General features: G+C 32.9%; 1 protein-coding gene across 3 annotated transcripts in view; it reads right to left on the minus strand.

Annotated features, from left to right (window-relative positions):
* LRRC7 (leucine rich repeat containing 7) overlaps positions 1-19306 on the minus strand; it is a 317511-nt gene that overhangs the window by 237636 nt on the left and 60569 nt on the right. For all 3 annotated transcript variants that reach the window (XM_088022969.1, XM_028102462.2, XM_088022968.1), the window contains exons 4-5: positions 15559-15648; positions 12551-12607 (exon numbers count right to left, since the gene is read on the minus strand). In XM_088022969.1, the coding sequence (XP_087879095.1) occupies positions 12551-12607; positions 15559-15648 (147 nt within the window). The remainder of the gene's footprint in view (positions 1-12550; positions 12608-15558; positions 15649-19306) is intronic.

The raw sequence follows: 19306 nt of genomic DNA on the forward strand, positions 1-19306 counted from the left end.
AATTGCATTTTGGATATTCAGACACAAAGTGTTTTAAATGGTTTGCTTCCCTGGCAATAACATTTGGCAGTCTAGAAGAGGCCATATTGCCTCACAATACACTGTGCCTTCGTTACTTCTTTCTTTAGAATACATTTTCATTTTACATAATGCTATGGAAATTCATTCCATAAAAAAGTTTTATAATAAATTTTCTTATAAGGAAACATAATCAAAGAATATACCCAGAGACATTGGGGAGGGTATGTGCTATGGTGAGCGCTGTGAATTGTGTAAGACTCTTGAATCACAGACCTGTACCTCTGAAACAAATAATACATTATAAGTTAAAAAAAAAAATAGAAGAAGAAGAAGAAAGCAAGAAGGGAAAAATGAAGGGGGGGAAATCGGAGGCGGAGGTGAACCATGAGAGACTAGGGACTCTGAGAAACAAACTGAGGGTTCTAGAGGGGAGGGGGTTGGGGGGATGGGTTAGTCTGGTGATGGGTATTAAAGAGGGCATGTACTGAATGGAGCACTGGGTGTTATCTGCAAACAATGAATCATGAAACACTACATCAAAAACTAATGATGTAATGTATGGTTATTAACATAACATAATAAAATAAAAATTAAAAAAAGAATATATCCAGAGTTGGTATTTTTTTCTTTTTTTAAAAAGATTTTATTTATTTATTTGAAAGAGAGAGAGGGTGAGAGAGAGAGAGAGAGAGTACGAGAGTACAAGGGTACATATTATTATTTAAAGAAAAAAATATCGCAGACTTTGACTTTCTATTCATTTCTGGTCCTTACAATCAATCAGGTATTCTCCAGGTGCCCACCAAGGGTTTGGCATCGTTTTAGGCACAGAAGCACTCCTTTCCATACTGCACTGCCTGCTTTTATTCAGCAAATGCTCTTTGAGAACTTTTCTTTTGCCCCACATTGTCAATATAAAGATAAAAATAAGGCATAGTTCTTCCCATTAAACATGCACAATCTTGGTGACATACTCTTTATTTTTTAAAAAAGATTTTATTTATTCATTTGACAGAGAGAGACACAGCAAAAGAGGGAATACAAGCAGGGGGAGTGGGAGAGGGAGAAGCAGGCTTCCCGCGGAGCAGGGAGACTGATGGGGGGCTTGATCCCAGGACCCTGGGATCATGACCTGAGCCGAAGGCAGATGCTCAATGACTGAGCCACCCAGGCGCCCCATTGGTGACATACTCTTACACAAGTCAGAGGAATGCACACAATGTTATGGTAGCAAAGGTAAGGAATAATTACTGGTGCCATAGTGTCCAAAGACACTTGATAGAAAAACGGGCATAGGATTCTATTTTGAAGATTAACTTGATTGTATATCAGAAAGACAGAAGAGCAAATAAACATTCCTTCCTGTTTCACATCCTCAATTACCTCTATTCTCTCTCTGAGATTCTATAGTCCCAGACCCTTGGCACTCTCCTGTCAACAGGGTGAGTTTCCTTGTTCCTCTCCTCCTCCATTGGGAGTACCTGGCAAAACCCAGTCAGCTGTTTCCTGTTGTGCCTGCAGCAAACTATCTGACTTTTTGAAGAAGACTGCTCAACTTTGCTCCATGGATTTCCTTCAAACTAAATTTAAATTTCAAATGGACAGTCAACACTGCCAGATGATTCTATGACATCACCCTGGTATATTCACTTTCCCATTCTATAAGCCAAGTACTCTTTCACACTTTCTCACATCCCCTCAAATCTCCAACATTTCCTATCACTCTCAGGTGATAACTTTTCTTCATATTTCATAGAGAAAATGCAAAGCAGTTAGTTGAGAATGTTCTTAGTTTTCTATTCCCAAGCCAGCAATCTATGTTTATATCCATTTTCTCTACGACCCTTATGTTTCCATGTTAGAAGAAGGATTTTTGCTTCTATAGCTACATCACTCACTTGTGTTCTCCATCCCATTCCATCACCTCCTCAAGCATTTGGTCTTATAATTATTTCTCTTCTGCATCTTTGTCTTCTCTGTTTCTACTGGATTATTCCCATCAGCTTGCAAATATACCTTGACATTATCCATCTTAAAAATCCTTTCCATGATACCATATCCCCATCCAGTTACTGCTGGCTTTTTACTGTTATTCTGCAACTAAACTCCTTCAAGGAATTGTCTGTACTTGTCATCTCCTTTTGTTAATCCCTATTCTCTCCTAAAACACTCCAATGAGGCTTTACATAATGCATTACTGAAATAGCTCTTATCAATGATCTATATCTTGCTAATGCCAATGCTTAGTTTTCTATTCCAATTTTACTTGACCTCTAAGTGGTGATGCAATTGACTCCTCTCTTCCTCTTTTGGACTTCTGTGTACTTCTCACATTTGGTTTCCTTCTTAACTCTCATTTGTTCACTCTGAGGTTCTTTTGTAGGTCACTTTCCTACAAAACACTGGTTGTTCACTCTGAGGTTTGTAGGGTCACTTTTCATGCTTAAACTGTAAATGTTAAAGGGTTCTAGGTTCAGTTCTGTGTTATTGTTTCTTTTCTATATTCTCTCCCTTGATTACTTCAACCAGTGTCTGAATTTTAAATATCCTCATGCAGTGAAGACTCTTAAAATTGCATCTCTATCTTCCTGAGCATATGATTTATGTACCCAACTGCCTACACTTGATTGTCTAACAGGCATCTCAAACTTTCCACTGACAATATCGAATTTCTGATTCCCTTCATCTGCTCCTCTTCACATTTTCTCTATATGAGAAAATTTTGCCACTATCCATCCTGTTAGTCAAACCTAATCTTTGGGAAATTTCCTTGATTCCTATCTTTTGCTCTCACCACAAATTCTTTCCAACCATAAGTCTCTTCTTCCAAATGGATCTCAAATCTGACCATTCACCATTTTCATAGATACAATCTTATACAAAGCCAACATCATGTTTTATCTTTACTATTGCAATCATTTCCTAATTGGTGTCCTTCTTTCATTTTGTCCACATAAAACCCCTTCTCTGTAGAACTGCCATACTGATCTTTGTAAAGCTTCAATCAAATCACACTTCTCTCTTGCTCAAATCCTCAAATGGCTTTCCGTTTCAATCAGAATATAATCCTAATTTTCAAACATGGCTCACAAGGCACTTTATAATTTTGCCCCACCTGACTCTTATCTCATCTCATACTCCTTTACTCCATGCTCACTATGTTTCAGCTACACTAGCATTTTTATACTCAGATACATTGGGCTTACTCCCATCACAAGAGCTTTACATCTGCTGGTTTTTGTTGTTTTTGCTTTTCCTCTAGAACTTCAAATCATTTTCATTATTCAAATCTAAGTTCAAAATGCCACCTTTTTTACAAAGGTCTTTCCTGACCAGCCTAACCACTAAACAAACAAAACAAAACAAAACAAAAACCCAAAAGCAACAATCCGCCAATTAAATATAAGAACCCCCCAAATGCAAACACTTTCTATAATAACATCCCATTTTCTCTAAACCAGTTACGTATCTTATTTCTTACTTGTGTTTATTGTCTGTCTTCCTCCATCAGACTTGAAAGTATTGAAGAATAGAGAATCTATTGTTCATTGTCTCTATTACTCATTGTCATATCCTCTAGCACCTACAATAGTGTCTGACACATGTTAGATACATGTGTTTTTAATTAAAGTTATTTTTAAACTGACTTGTTCATTATATAAAGTGAGAACATATCAGTAAATGTGCAGAAGCACAAACCTACAAGTCGTATTTAGAGAATTAAGTGGGGACTGTTTGGAGGGAAGGTAGGGGTCAGACTGCAAAGGGTCTTGAATGCTATATTTAGTGGTTTGCATGTTATTGTACATGCAATGGAAAGCCAAAGGTTTCAAATTTTATATTCTTTTTTAAATAGAGCCTTTAGGTATGAGATCTTTCTTTTATAAAAAGAAAGTATATATTTTAAAATGCATATCCACTTAGTTGGATGTAATAATTAAAGAGATGCTCCTATGATTTTATTTAGTATAAGAAATGCTTTTTCTTTTGCTTCTGGAAATTTCATGAAACATTTAATCAAAAGAAAGTTTTTATTTTTAGAAATGTGTTTAATTTAGAAATGTTTCACTATAATCAGAAGAATCAATACCCTTCAGAGCATTTTAATGTAATTAAAACATAAATTCATTTATCTAAATTACCACTGAATATTTCTTAATGGAAAATGTATTCTTTTTAAAAAATTTATTTTAAAGAGAAAGAGCACATGTGTGTGAGTGGGGGGAGGGGCAGAGGAAGAGAACTTTCAAGCAGACTCCTCCTTAAGCTCAAAGCCCCATGCAGTGCTTGATCTCAGGACCCATGAGATCATGATCTGATCATAAACCAAGAGTCAGACCTCAACCGACTGAGCCACCCAGGTGCCCCCTAAATGTATTATTTTTACCTTTTAATTCATGTAGCATAATTTTTTTTATCCCATTTTTTAGAACAAACTATGGAAGACATAGCAACTTAGAAATATTTCTCTTGCATATGTTCAGCAGAAAATCAAGCTTTTTAAGGATGTATTTTTCATAGTGAAAGACCTGAATTAACCCTGAGTTGAGTAGAGAGGAGAGTGGAAACATAAAGAAAGCAAAAAAATCTATAAAGAGATATATTTCATCTGTTTTATTGGTCTTATTGAGCCAACTATGGTTTGTTATTTACTCATCAAGGATTATTGTTAGAAGTAAAAATCAAAACATGGGTGGCAGGGAAATCTTTTTAAATGCTGGAGTAAAACCTGTCTCCTGAAGTTCAGATTTTTCTGCACTTACTAGAATACTATAAAAGGGTGCTAGTGAAGATCAATTCACCAGTACATTCTGAGTGTCCATTACTGCTGAGACTGTGTGCCATTACAAAATTTGTAACTGGGAAAGAAAAGCATATTGTTTAGCTTTGCTTACTTGATAGCTGGACAATGGAGTTGAAGCTTATTATAAGGTTTTTGAGTCAAACTATATTCAGATCAAAATTCCTGTGAAAACTTTGCCTTGGAAAATCTCTAACAGATTTTCTTTTTCTTTTTTTTTTAAAGATTTTATTTATTTATTTGAGAGAGAGAGAGAGAGAAACAGCATGAGAGGGGAGAAGGTCAGAGGGAGAAGCAGGCTCCCCGCTGAGCCGGGAGTCTGATGTGGGACTCGATCCCAGGACTCCAGATCATGACCTGAGCCAAAGGCAGTCACTTAACCAACTGAGCCACCCAGGCATCCTCTAACAGATTTTCTCAGCGACTACTCTAACTGCAGAATCTCTGGCTAATTTCACAGTGAAAGTAATGGTAAAATTAAGGGATGATTTGGAGTTTTTCAGACAGAAAAGGGGAAGATTCCAAGAAATGCTTGGAAATACAAAGGTGCATTGTATATTGGATGCAGCAGAGAGATCCTGTGGGATGGTAATGTTGAGAGGTAATGGCACTAGAAATACTGACTCCAAACTACGAAGGGTCTTCTGTGATCGGTGAACAGTCATTGTGAGCTTTTAAACTGACATGTATCATGGTGTGTTTTAGTGAGGAAGCTCTGAGAATAGGAGATGAATTCCAGTGGGAGAGATAAGAGGAAGTAGTTACTGGAGGCTAAGGTAAATAATATTAAGGACCTCAAGTTAGGCAGTGACAGAACAAAGAGTTCTTGCATGTGACATAAGTTCATGGCCAGTGGATCTGGGGGCAGTAAGACAGGAAAAAGAGGATTGAAATTTCTAATTTCTGTAATTAGGTGGGTGGTACTGTCATTAGGCAGCATACAATTAAAAACCTGGGATTTCTGTTTTGTTTTGGTTGGTTTGGTTTGGCTTTGCTATCAAGTGAAGGGTGGAAGAGAGAGATAAAGATGATTTTGGTTTTGATACTGGGGAAAATTCCATTTGAGATCTGGCTATTAGAATACAGAATTGGAATTCATGTAAATATTTACAAGTCACCACCACAGAGGTAATATTTGAGACCATAAGGGTAGATCTGTTAACTAGGTCTTTTGTGTCTTTGTGTATTTTTTCTGGCACAAGACTCTGAAACCAAGATCAATACTTGGCCAATGATGTTCAGAACATATCTTCGGGAAAGATACTACATTTATCCATAAGGCAAGGAGCAATCATCCACATTAAATGGTTTGAATTGGCAAATATGCAGTGAATGGATTTATAAAAGTACAGGAAGTCATAAATAGTGGATATGTTCTTCATGGCGCTTGTTGAGAGTTTTTGTTTATGTTTTTATCATGTCTTTTACAATTTGAGTTCAGTTTACCCAATTTTAAAATTTTAGCAATCTTAAAAAGAAAAAAGTCTTTAAGAATTGATAACTAGATATTTAAAGTTTTTATATACTTTATTAAAGAGAGACAATCATTTATATGAGTTTTCATTATAGTACTGCTTGAGAAATAAGAAAGGCATATTAGCATCCCACAATATTTTTAAGACTTTGTTATAAAGTAAATAATAAAAACCCACCATTCCCTTTCTAATAAAGAGATTTTTATGAGATAAAATAAAAATATATAATTCATGCATTTTTTTAAAACACACTCAAGTTTTCTAAGTACCATAATATAACTACTTTTGTTTAAATACTTCTCTAGTTTTAAATGATCACAAGACTCATTTCATCAACTGTTACCCAAAACATATTTTCCAGTTTAATGGAGCTAATGACCACTGAGTATTCTTTAAAAATGATGATACTGAAGTTCAGAGAAGTTAGATAATGCATAAACAAGCAGTGAGGACTTAAACAGAAACCCAGGTTTGTCTGACTATAAAGTATATACCCATTGCAGTACATTAGGGCTCTTCTCAGGTGAAATGGAGCCACATACAGGCTAATTGTTCTGTGAGAGATGAAGCCTTAAGCTCTTATGAAACTGAAGCCATACCACTTTCAACCTCACTATTAAAATCAGGCAATTTTCATCTTTTGGTAAATTCATTCATTAGGGATCAGACTGGCTATTAATTGAAATACTCTGAAAAAAAAATTTTGGTTCCATGGTTTTATTTGCCTTTTGTGCCCTCTCTCTCGCTCTTGACTGCACTTGACATAATGTTAGCTAACCATAATATTCCAAGTCTTAATTTTACATCAAGAGTATAAGGCTAAATAGAAGTACAAATTAGTTCAGAAGACAGAGAGCTCACAATCTTTTCTTTGGTGAATCTTGGAAAGTGTGTTTGATATTTTAGAAGGGATTCTCATAATCACATTGTTATAATGAGTTACAACTTATAGAATTTTTTAAGTATAGAATGTCATAATCATCACTTATTTAATTTTATTTTAAAATATAAGACAAGGTGAGAAGAAGTAAAGAAAATACCTCATTCTAAACGCAACTCTCTAAAAGCAAAGGTCACTAATATGGTTACCCTTGGTTAGTTAGCTTGTTATATTGTCACTTTTGAGAAAGATCACCCAGAATGGGATGGTACCATGTGTTTAACAAAACACCATGCCTTATAAATTGATACACATTCCGAAAAGCATAAGGTAATACGATGATAAAAATACATTGTATCCAATTATGTGTTATAGTCACAAAAATAGAGTTAATAGAAACAGCAAAAAGCTTTCCTGTAAGCTGTGCCTGACAATGGAATTTTTTGTTACAATAGCACTAAGGAACCTATTGATGTATTTCATTGAAGCAACTTGTACAGTAATGCCAAATGAGATAATTCATTAATAGGATACTGAAATGAGAATAGAAAATGACTTAGTCAGACCTGTCCAGTTCAGAAAACATATTATTTTATGACTTTTTCTTCATTATTCTGACAGTGATAACGGGTAGTAAAAAAAGATAACAAAGGAAGAGAGGTTTTAAAAGAGAAATCATGACAAGTACATTATATTTTTGTAATCTGCCTATAAAGTATCTTATTTAAAAAGAAAAATGAACTTACATGAAAACTGAAAACATGTATTTGCAAATGAATAAAAATTTGAGTGATAATTACAAATATAGCATATTTATTACCATTTAGGTTAGAAAATAATAAATCTACAATACATATATATCATCATATGTGGAGAACCTTTATCCCTAAAATGTTCATTTTTATAGAGTCATTTTAGTACATAAATGAAACTCTCCCCTTGTCCTCAATACACACATGTATTTAAAAAATGAAACTGATCATTTTCTCCATGGCGATAGTGTTTCTTTTTATTTGCAAAGTTTTTCTATTTTAAAACAGCTTTTTAAAATAAAGTTTTATGTTAAAACAATCATAAAATTACAAAAAGTTTCAAAGTACTGTACCAATAACTTTTCTGAACCACTTGAGAATAAATTGCAATCCTGGTGCCCCATCATTTCCAAGTATTTCAGTGTATGTTTCCTACAGACAAGAACATTCTCCAACCAAATCAAAATACAACCATTCAAATTAGGAAATTTACATTGCTACATGGCTACCATTATAATCCTAAGGCTCCATGCAAGTGGACCAGTTGTACCAATAATTTTTTATAGCAAAAGAAACAATTCAGAATTACTGCTTTTAGTTATAATGTTTCTTTAGTCTTCTTCAGTCTGAAATAACCCCTCAGTCTTTTCTTGACTTTCCTAATCTAATGTCTCTCATTAATAATGCTTTAATGTAGCTCTGGTTTTAATTTATATTTATAATTCAAGGGATCTTTTGTCTTAGAGAATGTCCAGATAAGGTATAATGTTTCAGTGCCATTTGTGAATAGTTATATGTATGTTGTGTGTGTGTGTCCTTAGGCATTCTCACAAATAAGAGGATTTTTTATTTAAAAATAAAACTCACCATTATCACTATTTATATGCTGTTAGATTACTTCCATGGAAACAATTCCTAAATTTCATTTTATCTTATTTTTTTAAGATTTATTTATTTATTTATTTATTTATTTATTTATTTATTTAGAGGGAGAGTGCAAGGTGGGGAAGGGCAGAGGGAGAGAGAGAGAGAATCTTAAGCAGATTCCATGCTGAGCATGGAACCCGATGAAGGGCTCAATCTCATGACCCTGAGTTCATGACCTGAGCAAAAACTGGGAGTTGGACGCCTAACTGACTGAGCTACCCAGGCACCTCCTAAATTTCATTTAAAAAATTGTTCTATCCTTTCATTTTTATCTTGGCAAATACTATGTTTCTTGACTAAATGTATCACATTTTAATGACAAAAGCAAAGAAATAAGTTACACTACTTTTTGGGTTTCTTTAGTTGTTATAAATATTAATTTCCTTAGTTTGAAATTATTTTCCTCCCTTGTCATGCCTTAGCTATTATGTGTAACTTAAAGCCACCAGAGGGAGGATGTGTGTGTGTGTGTGTGTGTGTGTGTGTGTGTTATGTGTAGGTTTAAAAATCTAAGCTCAGCTATCTGCTATTGAGAGACTCATCTGATTATAATATTTGATATTTCATATAATTTTCAATGGTGAAAAGTAATCAAGTGATTTAATATGCCCAGGTCATATAACAGATATTTCTAATTATGAATCAACATATTCGCATTCTTGTTTATTTATTGAGTGTTAACTATTTGCCAGATACACTTTTAGGTACTGGAAATTCAGCAGTAGCAAAACAGAGGAAAAAAGTCTTCTTAACAGAACTTTTCCTGAGGAGCTCATCTCCAAGTAAACAAAGAGTCAAAATAATTCAAAGAACCATAAGTAATATGAAGAAAATCAAAAGGAATAGTGGAATGGCATAAAGGCAAAGAAGGGACAAACTTATGTGATGTACTCTGAAGAGGCAACATCTGAAGAAAGATGTGAATCATAAGTAAGGTCTAGCCATGCAAAGATTCGTGGTAAGAGAGTTCTAGATAGAGAAATAGCTAGTATAAAAACTCCAAAATGGGAACAAACTCATTTTTTTACTTCCCTTCAAAAAATGTAATTTAGGAGATAATTCTGCTATGAGGAAAATTGTACCGTGAAATCTAAAAGTTTTCTTTTTGTTTATCCATTTTTTTAGGATGTTCAATATCCTCAATTATTACACATAATCAAGACCTACTGTTTCAGGGATTTTTAAGCAAATGTGTATCTGAGGAATTTAATTTTCTCACTCATTCATATACCTAGAAGAATGATCATAAAGGAACAGTTTAAGAAAGTTTATAATAGCAACTTGTATGTACTAACAAAAATAATTTGTCCCAGAATCTGCATATATCAAAATGTCTCATATATCAAAATATTACTTTACTGAAAGGATACACATTTTAATGTAGGTTATATTGTAATTCTTACATATTTTCACATATTGCACAGATTGACTTTTAAGACAAAATGAAAAGAGAAAATCACTGAGGAACCGATAAAGACTTAGCATCTTGTTTGTATCTCTGAGGAAAGCATGAGCTATCTCTTATTGGAGTAATCATTATAAAACTAAAATTGTTTTCCCTAAAATGACATTTTTCCTTTACTTTCATTGGAAGTAAAAAATAAAAAATAGTAGAAAGTCTCCCATATCTCTTAGTTACAGGTCTAAATTGATGATTAGAAGGTACTATATTTAATACATAGTGAAAAATTTTATTTTTATTCAAGACAAAAGTTTACACAACTCTCATTTTATAGACACCAAAGTTAAATACAGTTTTCTGTATTTTATGTATGTCCTTGGTTCTTTAGATTTTTGTCTGTAAGTTAAAAAATAACATACTAGATTAGATATAACTTTGAAAATGATTTTTTAAAATGCAAAACTAAAATAGCTATACAACTTATACATGCATAACGGTCTGCCAAGGAGACCCAGTGTCATTTCTACACATCTTTACAATGTTTGTTTTTTTAATGCCAGACGTAGTTAAATCCATATTATTCTAATAATTTTATTCTGTTTGATAGTGGGCCATAGTTTAAAAGCCTGCAGAATACCCCGGCACCAACTATGAGCATCATTACTCTGAACTGTTAACACAGCTACCTCATATTAAGTCCATATTATCAATATATGGTCAGATTTTAATTTGTATTTAAAATTTCTATTTAGAAATATACATATATTTAAAAAACTGATAATCTGTGTCAAATTTATTTTATATTTACATCAAAACTATTATTTGAAAGCAGAGGGGAAAGGATTTTCCTCCACATACTTAATATTTTCTTCTTGACCTAAACGTATACATTTAGATGAAGGGGACAACTGCTCTTTTGCTGTAGTTTGGTTTCTACTTAGCCATATTTCCATTCTACTTTAAATGTAGACATTTATAGCATTAGGGATGGCAATGTTGGCAACTAGCTGCATTTGCAGAAGATTACTGCCGAACAAGTAACACTCTCAACCATATCCCCATCTTTGTTTATGCCCCCAACCTGGGAGAGGTGCCTTCCATTAGACCTATGTATAATGCTTTGGCTTAGAGAAAAGCTACTCAAAATTGCAGGATGTCCAGCTTTGGAGATATTTCCTCCTTTTCATGTTCTCTCCTTGTCTTCCACTTATAAGGAAATGAATAGATGTTTAATCTCTATGTATATTTTAGAAAATGAAATCATATCATTATTGAAACTTTTATATTGTGTTGACAGAATTTTCATACATAATATCATATATGAAATGTATTTGAAGGTATTATATCGATATATTGGTTAACAAAATCAATGAAATTCAGCCTAGTTAGCTTATGGAAAGTATTTAAAAAGTAAAAAATAAAATTAAGTTTTGGTCCTGCAGTTGAAAGGTCTCAAAGTCCTGCTTATATGTTGGAAAATTAATCACCGTATTCATTATTTTTCTGCAATACTGTAGGAGGGTATAATAGCAATATAGTACTTTCAATAATTTAATTGTAACATATACAAGTCATATTGATTTATTTGGGTAAAAATTTCCCATTTTAAATAATTTTTGACTTTCAAAAATATTTTTTTCTGTACAAGACAAAATTCTATTATTGGACATGAATAAGGCAAGGCAGGAGGAAACAAAGTATTTTATTAAACTAAAGATTGCATACAATTTGAAGGATTACTTTTCCCATAAAAATATCCTGTGCTTTTATATAAACCAAATTTTAAATAGACTAGTAAAAAAGGACAGTTTGAAAGAATATATAAAATTTCTGACAAACCATTTTGGATCTTTAGAAAAATTTTAATCAGTTTCATGAAATATTTTTGCATATTCTTGATTTAAAAACTGAAAACTATAACAATCCATAAATTAACTTGAAGAATTACCAAATGATTAGATTGAACCTTTTGAAACTGTTGATTATTTAGAGCTATAAAAATGTCAGTTTCATAAGTTTCAATGTGGTAACTTCCTGGTGTGCGTGTTCACCTATGAGAAGAAACTTAAATGGACTCTTCCCACTTTAACTTGTAATTACACAGTTTTATAAAGCACATTGCATTTTTACTTAATATGAATCTCACAGTACACTGCACTTTTCAGGCTCTAGGAAAAAATTATAGAAAGATTAACTCAATCAAAATGGCTAAGCATAGCCAAAATAAAAATAGTCCTTTTTTTCTACTACTAAAAATAAAATTCAAAATTTACAAAATACACAGTCACTTACTTTGGTAGAGTTTTCAAATGATTTTCTCTTAACTCCAAGATCCGCAATTTGACAAGTCTGTAGAAGTGAATAAAAAAATTGCTTTTTAATATTTCTCTATAAATCGATATTCCTATGAGAAAGTCAATTATCACTGCACTATCCAAACAACTATGTCTGAAATTACATATCATGGTTACAGATTTTAAAGAATTATACAAATTGATTAGAATTAGGGTTGCATCAACATTGGACAATGACAAATATTGGTTTACTAAAAATAAACATCATTCAAAGATATCATTGGGTCCAAGTAATCTAAATTTCATGTTTTATAAAAATATATTCACTTGTTTAATTGTAGGTAACAGATTATTTAATATCTACTTAATACCAGATGCTGTGTTCACTTCAATATGGCAATACTGTCCCTCAAGAGACTCTAAATGAACTTGTAAAGCAAATAGTATAGCATAGTACTTAAAAGCTTGAGCTTTGTGGTCAGACGAATCTGGATGCAATCCAGACTCTGTCATAGCCACTCTATCGTTGTGGCATTGGGTGCATTAATCAACCTCTTCTAACTGTAGTTTCCCAAACTAAGTTTCTACATCTCACACTTAGCTACCTATGAAGCTCTACAGTGTGAGACACACTATTGTTAAAATGTCTAAAACTGAGCTTTTAAAGCGTACTCAGTTGAGGCTACTTTAGAACAAATATTAGGGGCGCCTGGGTGGCTCAGTCTGTTATGCATCTGCCTTAGGCTCAGGTTATGATCCCAGGGCCCTGAAATCAAGCCCCACATCAGGCTCCCTGCTTAGCAGGGAGCCTGCTTCTCCCTCTCCCCCTGCTTGTGCGCTTTCTTGCTCTCTCTCTCTTTCAAATAAATAAATAAAATCTTTTTTAAAAAAAGGACTAATATTAATTGGATTCTCTGAATTCTTGGTGTTTGGGGAATATTTCAGTATTTGAACTATTTCTCCCATATTTACTTGCCTTTTAGATATTCATCTAGGTCTCTTCCCCTTTTCTTTGTGTTGTGACTGCTACCAAGTTTCTAATTTTAATTTTAAAACTCTTTTTTTTTTAAGATTTTATTTATTTATTTGAGAGAGAGAGAATGAGAGAGATAGAGAGCACGAGAGGGAAGAGGGTCAGAGGGAGAAGCAGACTCCCTGCTGAGCAGGGAGCCCGATGTGGGACTCGATCCCGGGACTCCAGGATCATGACCTGAGCCGAAGGCAGTCGCTTCACCAACTGAGCCACCCAGGCGCCCTAATTTTAAAACTCTTAATCTCTATATGAAATAAAGTGATTCAGTTATTCAAGAGCATGGGTATATTGCTAGTAAAAGAGGTTTCCTAAACATCTGTATGTCTCATATCTTCTCAACATCTGTACTAGTATGAAGTTATTTTGTGACTTATTCTGGCTTTTAGGGACACCAAATCTCATGTTTTGGAAGGAAATTCAATAATTCTTTTGTTACATTATCCAGCTGAAGGTTAAAAATCTTTTTAGACTATAATAATAAAGTAGAGCATATCTTAGCAGACAATTTACACAAAATTAAATTCTAATTCCAAGTGGTTTTGGTATTATGTTTTCTGTTTGCCCAAATCTCTTCCTTGACATTAGGACCACTAAAAGAGAACTGAGAAAAATTTAAGAGAAAAGAGTATGGTCTAGGGTGATAAATATTCTCTAATTTGAATAATCAAAAGTTTTTGTATTGTTGCAGTTAGTACCAGACGGCAATGATAGTTTATATGAACAAATGGTGAAGTGCCAACTCATTTAGAAACTAAGCAAATGCTCTTTTGAAGATCTGTGAATTTTAAAAACTCTCCAACTATATGGTGTTCATAGGTAGTATGATATCATGATCTGCAAAAGTAATGGAACTTGGGAAATGCTGATATGCTCTCTGTATACAAAATGAGGCTGTTACAGGTTAAAGTACTTAATTATTCTACTGAGCTCTTCTTAACACCAACAGGTGTGTGTTGAGTTATACCCAATTTACTATATGAACAATTTCAAAGGTGATCACTTAGAAATATACAGTTGATGATATTTATAAAATGTCTTTACTTTTACGATATATCTTTTATACATAAAAAAATAGTTCATTGTCAAACACCTGGAAAATATTGGAAAATATGAAGATGAAAATAAAAATTATCCATAATTTCACTTCCAAGGAACCAGTCTTTTACCTTACTCTAGAAATAAAGTACAAAAGCTGTAGTTGTAAATATTTTCAAATCTTTTAAAACACACTGTTCTGCATGAAGGTGATAAAATTCTGTACTTCCATCAGCTGTGTGAGAGATTTTTTTCCTTATACTGTATAAACAGTTTTTATAATATGATAGAACACAAAGCTCTTTATTATCATTTTAATTTGTATTATTTTTATTGTTTGTGAGGATAAACACTTCATGTGTTCACTAGCAATTTGTACAATTAATTATTAATTACTTGTATGTGTCATTTACCTATTTCTTTTCTAATGAGATCTTCGTCTTACTCGTTTATAAGAATTTTTATATGTTAAGGATATAATTTGCTTTTCCATATATAGTGGAAATGTTTTCCCAGCTTATTGTTTTACCTTAATTTTAAAATACCTTCTGATATTATTTTATTTTAAATGTATTGATGTAGTCAAATATATCTATCCATTTATTATATTTTCCTTTGTTTCTAAACTGTAGAGGTATTTCCCAACCCAAGAGCCATAAATATTCATGTGCATTTTTTCCAGATTACATCTGATATTATTTTTTGTATATTTAACTCTTTAATTCACCTGGAATTTATTTGATTATTAGTGACATGTAAAAACCTAATTTTACTTCATTTTGGAAAAAGTTTCATTAATTAACATTGTCTCACCTAATGAATAATAATGAGTCCTATCTTCAATCATAATTGTCACATTTGAAGGCTCATCTACTGGAGCTGGTAAATACTTACCTAAAGTGAAATAAAATTTCATCATTTAAAGTTTGTATTCTTACCTTCCAAAATTAGCTGGAAGAAATTCAAGAAAGGCGTCATTCAGGTAGAGCTGGGTCAGATTTAGAAGCTGCGTGAAGCCATCAGGGAGTCTAGAAAGGAGTTAAAGGGTTAGTCACTGCATCGATGTTGCCATAGAAACAGAACAAAAATATATATCTCTAAGGAGAGAAAATAGAAGTGTAATACATTTTTCAACTCTCCTTTGGAATCATGGCAATGGAAGAATTTATTGAGCATGTTGTTACAGCTTGAAAATTTTGCCTGTTATTAAAATAAATGGCATTCACCCACCTACACACTGCTCTCCTATGCGGAGATTTATGTCACGGCGACATCATCTCTTACTGTTGCCCTAACCTTATGTACACCAGTGAGATATTTTTTATAGAAATTTCAGGTTGTATGCCATGTTTTGTAATTTTAAATTTAATATTCTTTCTCAACAGAATACTCACATTTATAGTCAGGCAAGATATCTGCTTACTCTTTCACAAAATCATTAACATGTGTCTATACTTTATTGCAATGATGACTAAAACTGTCCAACAGGAAGGGAGAAGTATTCTGTCCCCCCAACTGATAATGTATGTACATTGTAATTCAAATTTGTTCAATTAACTTTCAACAAAAATGACCAATAACATTGAAACTATGAATATACAGAATCCTAAATGCTTTAAGAGGCATTAAAAGAGTTGAAGAACTATCCTTTGGGAAAATTTACCAGTTGGATGAAATAGTTATTTGAAATATTTAAATATTTTTTGCCAAAAAAGATTTAACTCAAGGGTTTTCCTGGAGACTTTTTCTTAGAATATTTAAATTTTTCCTATAATTAAATTTCTATTTAAACATTTTTAAATGCCTTTATCAGTGGTCTAGACAAGACTATGTTCTTTTATAAAATACTTCTAAATAATGTTCAAATTTGTCTTCACCTCAAATTACAGCCCATCTCCCTCCTTGCATTTACTGACAAAATTATTTAAAAACTATACTCACTGCTTTTTATTACTCGTCAAGCCATTGTTTTCTGGCATCTACCCCAACTCTATTACTGAAAGTACTCGCCAAAGCCTCCAATGACCTCTTAAGTCCCAATTCCATTAACTGCATTTCATTTTGTATCCAGCCCTGACTAGCAACAGTTGTCATCGATTGTTCTCTCAGTCTTGTCTTCTAGTACACCCATTTCCTGTTTCCCCTCCTCCTCCTCCCGGGATACTCTGCGTTTATCTTCCTATGCCCCATCTTTAGTTATGAAAGGTTATATATCTAAAAGAATATATGTGTATCTCACAACATAATTTAATAAATAGAAGCGGTACCTTGAAAGAACCTGAGTGCCCCTCCCCGACTACCTCATCCTATTTGCCTCTCAAATTCCTGAATGATGAATGAATATTTTCCTGCAACTTTTAAAAGTTAGTATTGAATTGTGAAATTCACCCATTTTGATGTCAATGACTGATTACCATAGTATTCCACTGTATGAATATACCACAATTTATTTATTATTCTCCTTTTAATGAACATTACAGTTGTTTCTATTTTATTATAAACATTTTTTCTGCAAATATTTTTTTTAGCATATGTCTTGGTGGATAAAGATTACTTAAATTATGTCCCTCATCATAAGAAATTAATGTCCCTCAGGAACAGCCCTCAACTAATGACTAGCAAGACTATAAATACCTCAGCTCCTGCACCCATTACGTTTGACACCACTGTGATACATATTTTATACTGTTTCCCAGAGTTCCCCAGAGAGATTAAGGTCCAGTTGTCCATACCAGTAAATAATCTGATAACATACCCTTGACAAGTATTTCTTGAGACCATATCCTAAATCTACTGCTTAAATTCTTTTCTAAACATCCACTTCTGGGGAATCCAAACTAAACACAATTAGTATTTTTACATTACTTTGTATGAATTCTTTACACACTGTTAGGGTACTCTTCTATTGATTATTTTTGTTGCAAATATCTTGTTCCAGTTTGTATTTTGAAGTCGGATTGTTTTTATGGCTTCATAGAGGTTGTTTCCACAAATTTCCCTTAAAGAGGTAGGATTCATGAAAATAGAAAAAGAGAAAGAAGGCAGAGTAATAATGTAAAGGTGAGAATTCACCTTAGGGGAGTGAGAGAAGACGAGTTCTAGAGAAAATACTTTTTGTACAAGAGTATTGGGAGTTAAGATTTGAGAATATAAGTAGGGGACAGGGTTTAGAGGGTACTGGATGTTTGACTCCAAGGTTTGAATTTTATTCTATAGGATTAAAAAAATCTATGGGAGATCGTTGTTTTTCTCTAAGTTATCTTTTGTTGTAATACATTAGCTCATGTCCTGATAGTATGATAGTTTTTATCATAATGGTACAGATGTCCAATAGATTTCAATATACATTTAATTACTATCTTACTCTAATGTCCTTATGGTTCCACACTCATTGGAGAGAAGGTATCATTTATGACTTTTTTATTTATTTTTTTAATTATTATATTATGTTAATCACCATACATTACATCATTAGTTTTTGATGTAGTGTTCCAAGATTCATTGTTTGAGTATAACACCCAGTGCTCCATGCAGTACGTGCCCTCTTTAATACCCATCACCAGGCTAACCCATCCCCCACCCCCTCCCCTCTAGAACCCTCAGTTTGTTTCTCAGAGTCCATAGTCTCTCATGGTTCGTCTCCCCCTCCGATTTCCCCTCCTTTATTCTTCCCTTCCTGCTATCTTCTTCTTTTTTTTTTAACATATAATGTATTATTTGTTTCAGAGGTACAGGTCTGTGTTTCAACAATCTTACACAATTCACAGCACTCACCATAGCACACACCCTCCCCAATGACTTTTTAAAAAAGATTAATACATATAAAATGACAAGACTGTTAAAACCTTTGATCTAATAATTTACTTTAATATGGTGGCTATAAAACATAAAAAAGCTTTAAAATGCTGATTTCCTAGTTTTAAGGACAGTTTGAACTAGTCCAGCTTCCCTTAGTCTACTATTCTGCATATGTATGTGCACTAAATTGTATTACATTGTACTACTTCTTTGATCAAAAATATATTTCTTTATTGCTGTTTCTCTGGCAAAGGCTTTTTTTTATGTGGTAAGGAAATCTGGTTTCTTATATAGAACACTTCTTTAAGGATTTAAGAATTGACCACACTGTGCAGGTTCCAACTGTAAAATTGAAGTGTTAAAAATAAGTTATATGAAAAACCAGAATACAAAGTAAGATAGTTTTTTCAGCCTGGTAATAAAGATGTGTTGACATTTTATATCAAAACTTTCTTTTAAAAAAAAATGTAGAGTTAAAGTGCTTGTTTATACAGTATGTCTTATTTAATACCACGTATATTTTTATTTCAATTCACTTCAACAAGAATTTATTGAACAGTTACTGTGTGCTTATATTCAAAATTAAAATTAATGTCTTCTTCCTCACTTTCTCTATAGAATTCTACTCATAGATTTAGCAAAGTTTTACCAATTACTTTATACCAAACTGCTTATACCAATTGCTTTGTACAATATCTATTTTCTATTCCATGGATAAATTATAAATTGTTTGAAGACAATGAATTTTAAAAATGTCCTCAATGAGCTAGTATTGTAGTTTGAAAACATTAAAAAAATATGTAAAGTCAGTAGGTATGCTAAAGAAAATAATTTTATTTATTTTTAACTTTATGGTATAGTTTTGTAGCTTCTAATAGAGACAGTGGC

Source organism: Eumetopias jubatus, unplaced genomic scaffold (genome assembly GCF_037043125.1).
Source record: "Eumetopias jubatus isolate StellerSeaLion01/CBP00866 unplaced genomic scaffold, mEumJub1_p1.0 scaffold_4, whole genome shotgun sequence".
Taxonomy (NCBI): Eukaryota; Metazoa; Chordata; class Mammalia; order Carnivora; family Otariidae; genus Eumetopias; species Eumetopias jubatus.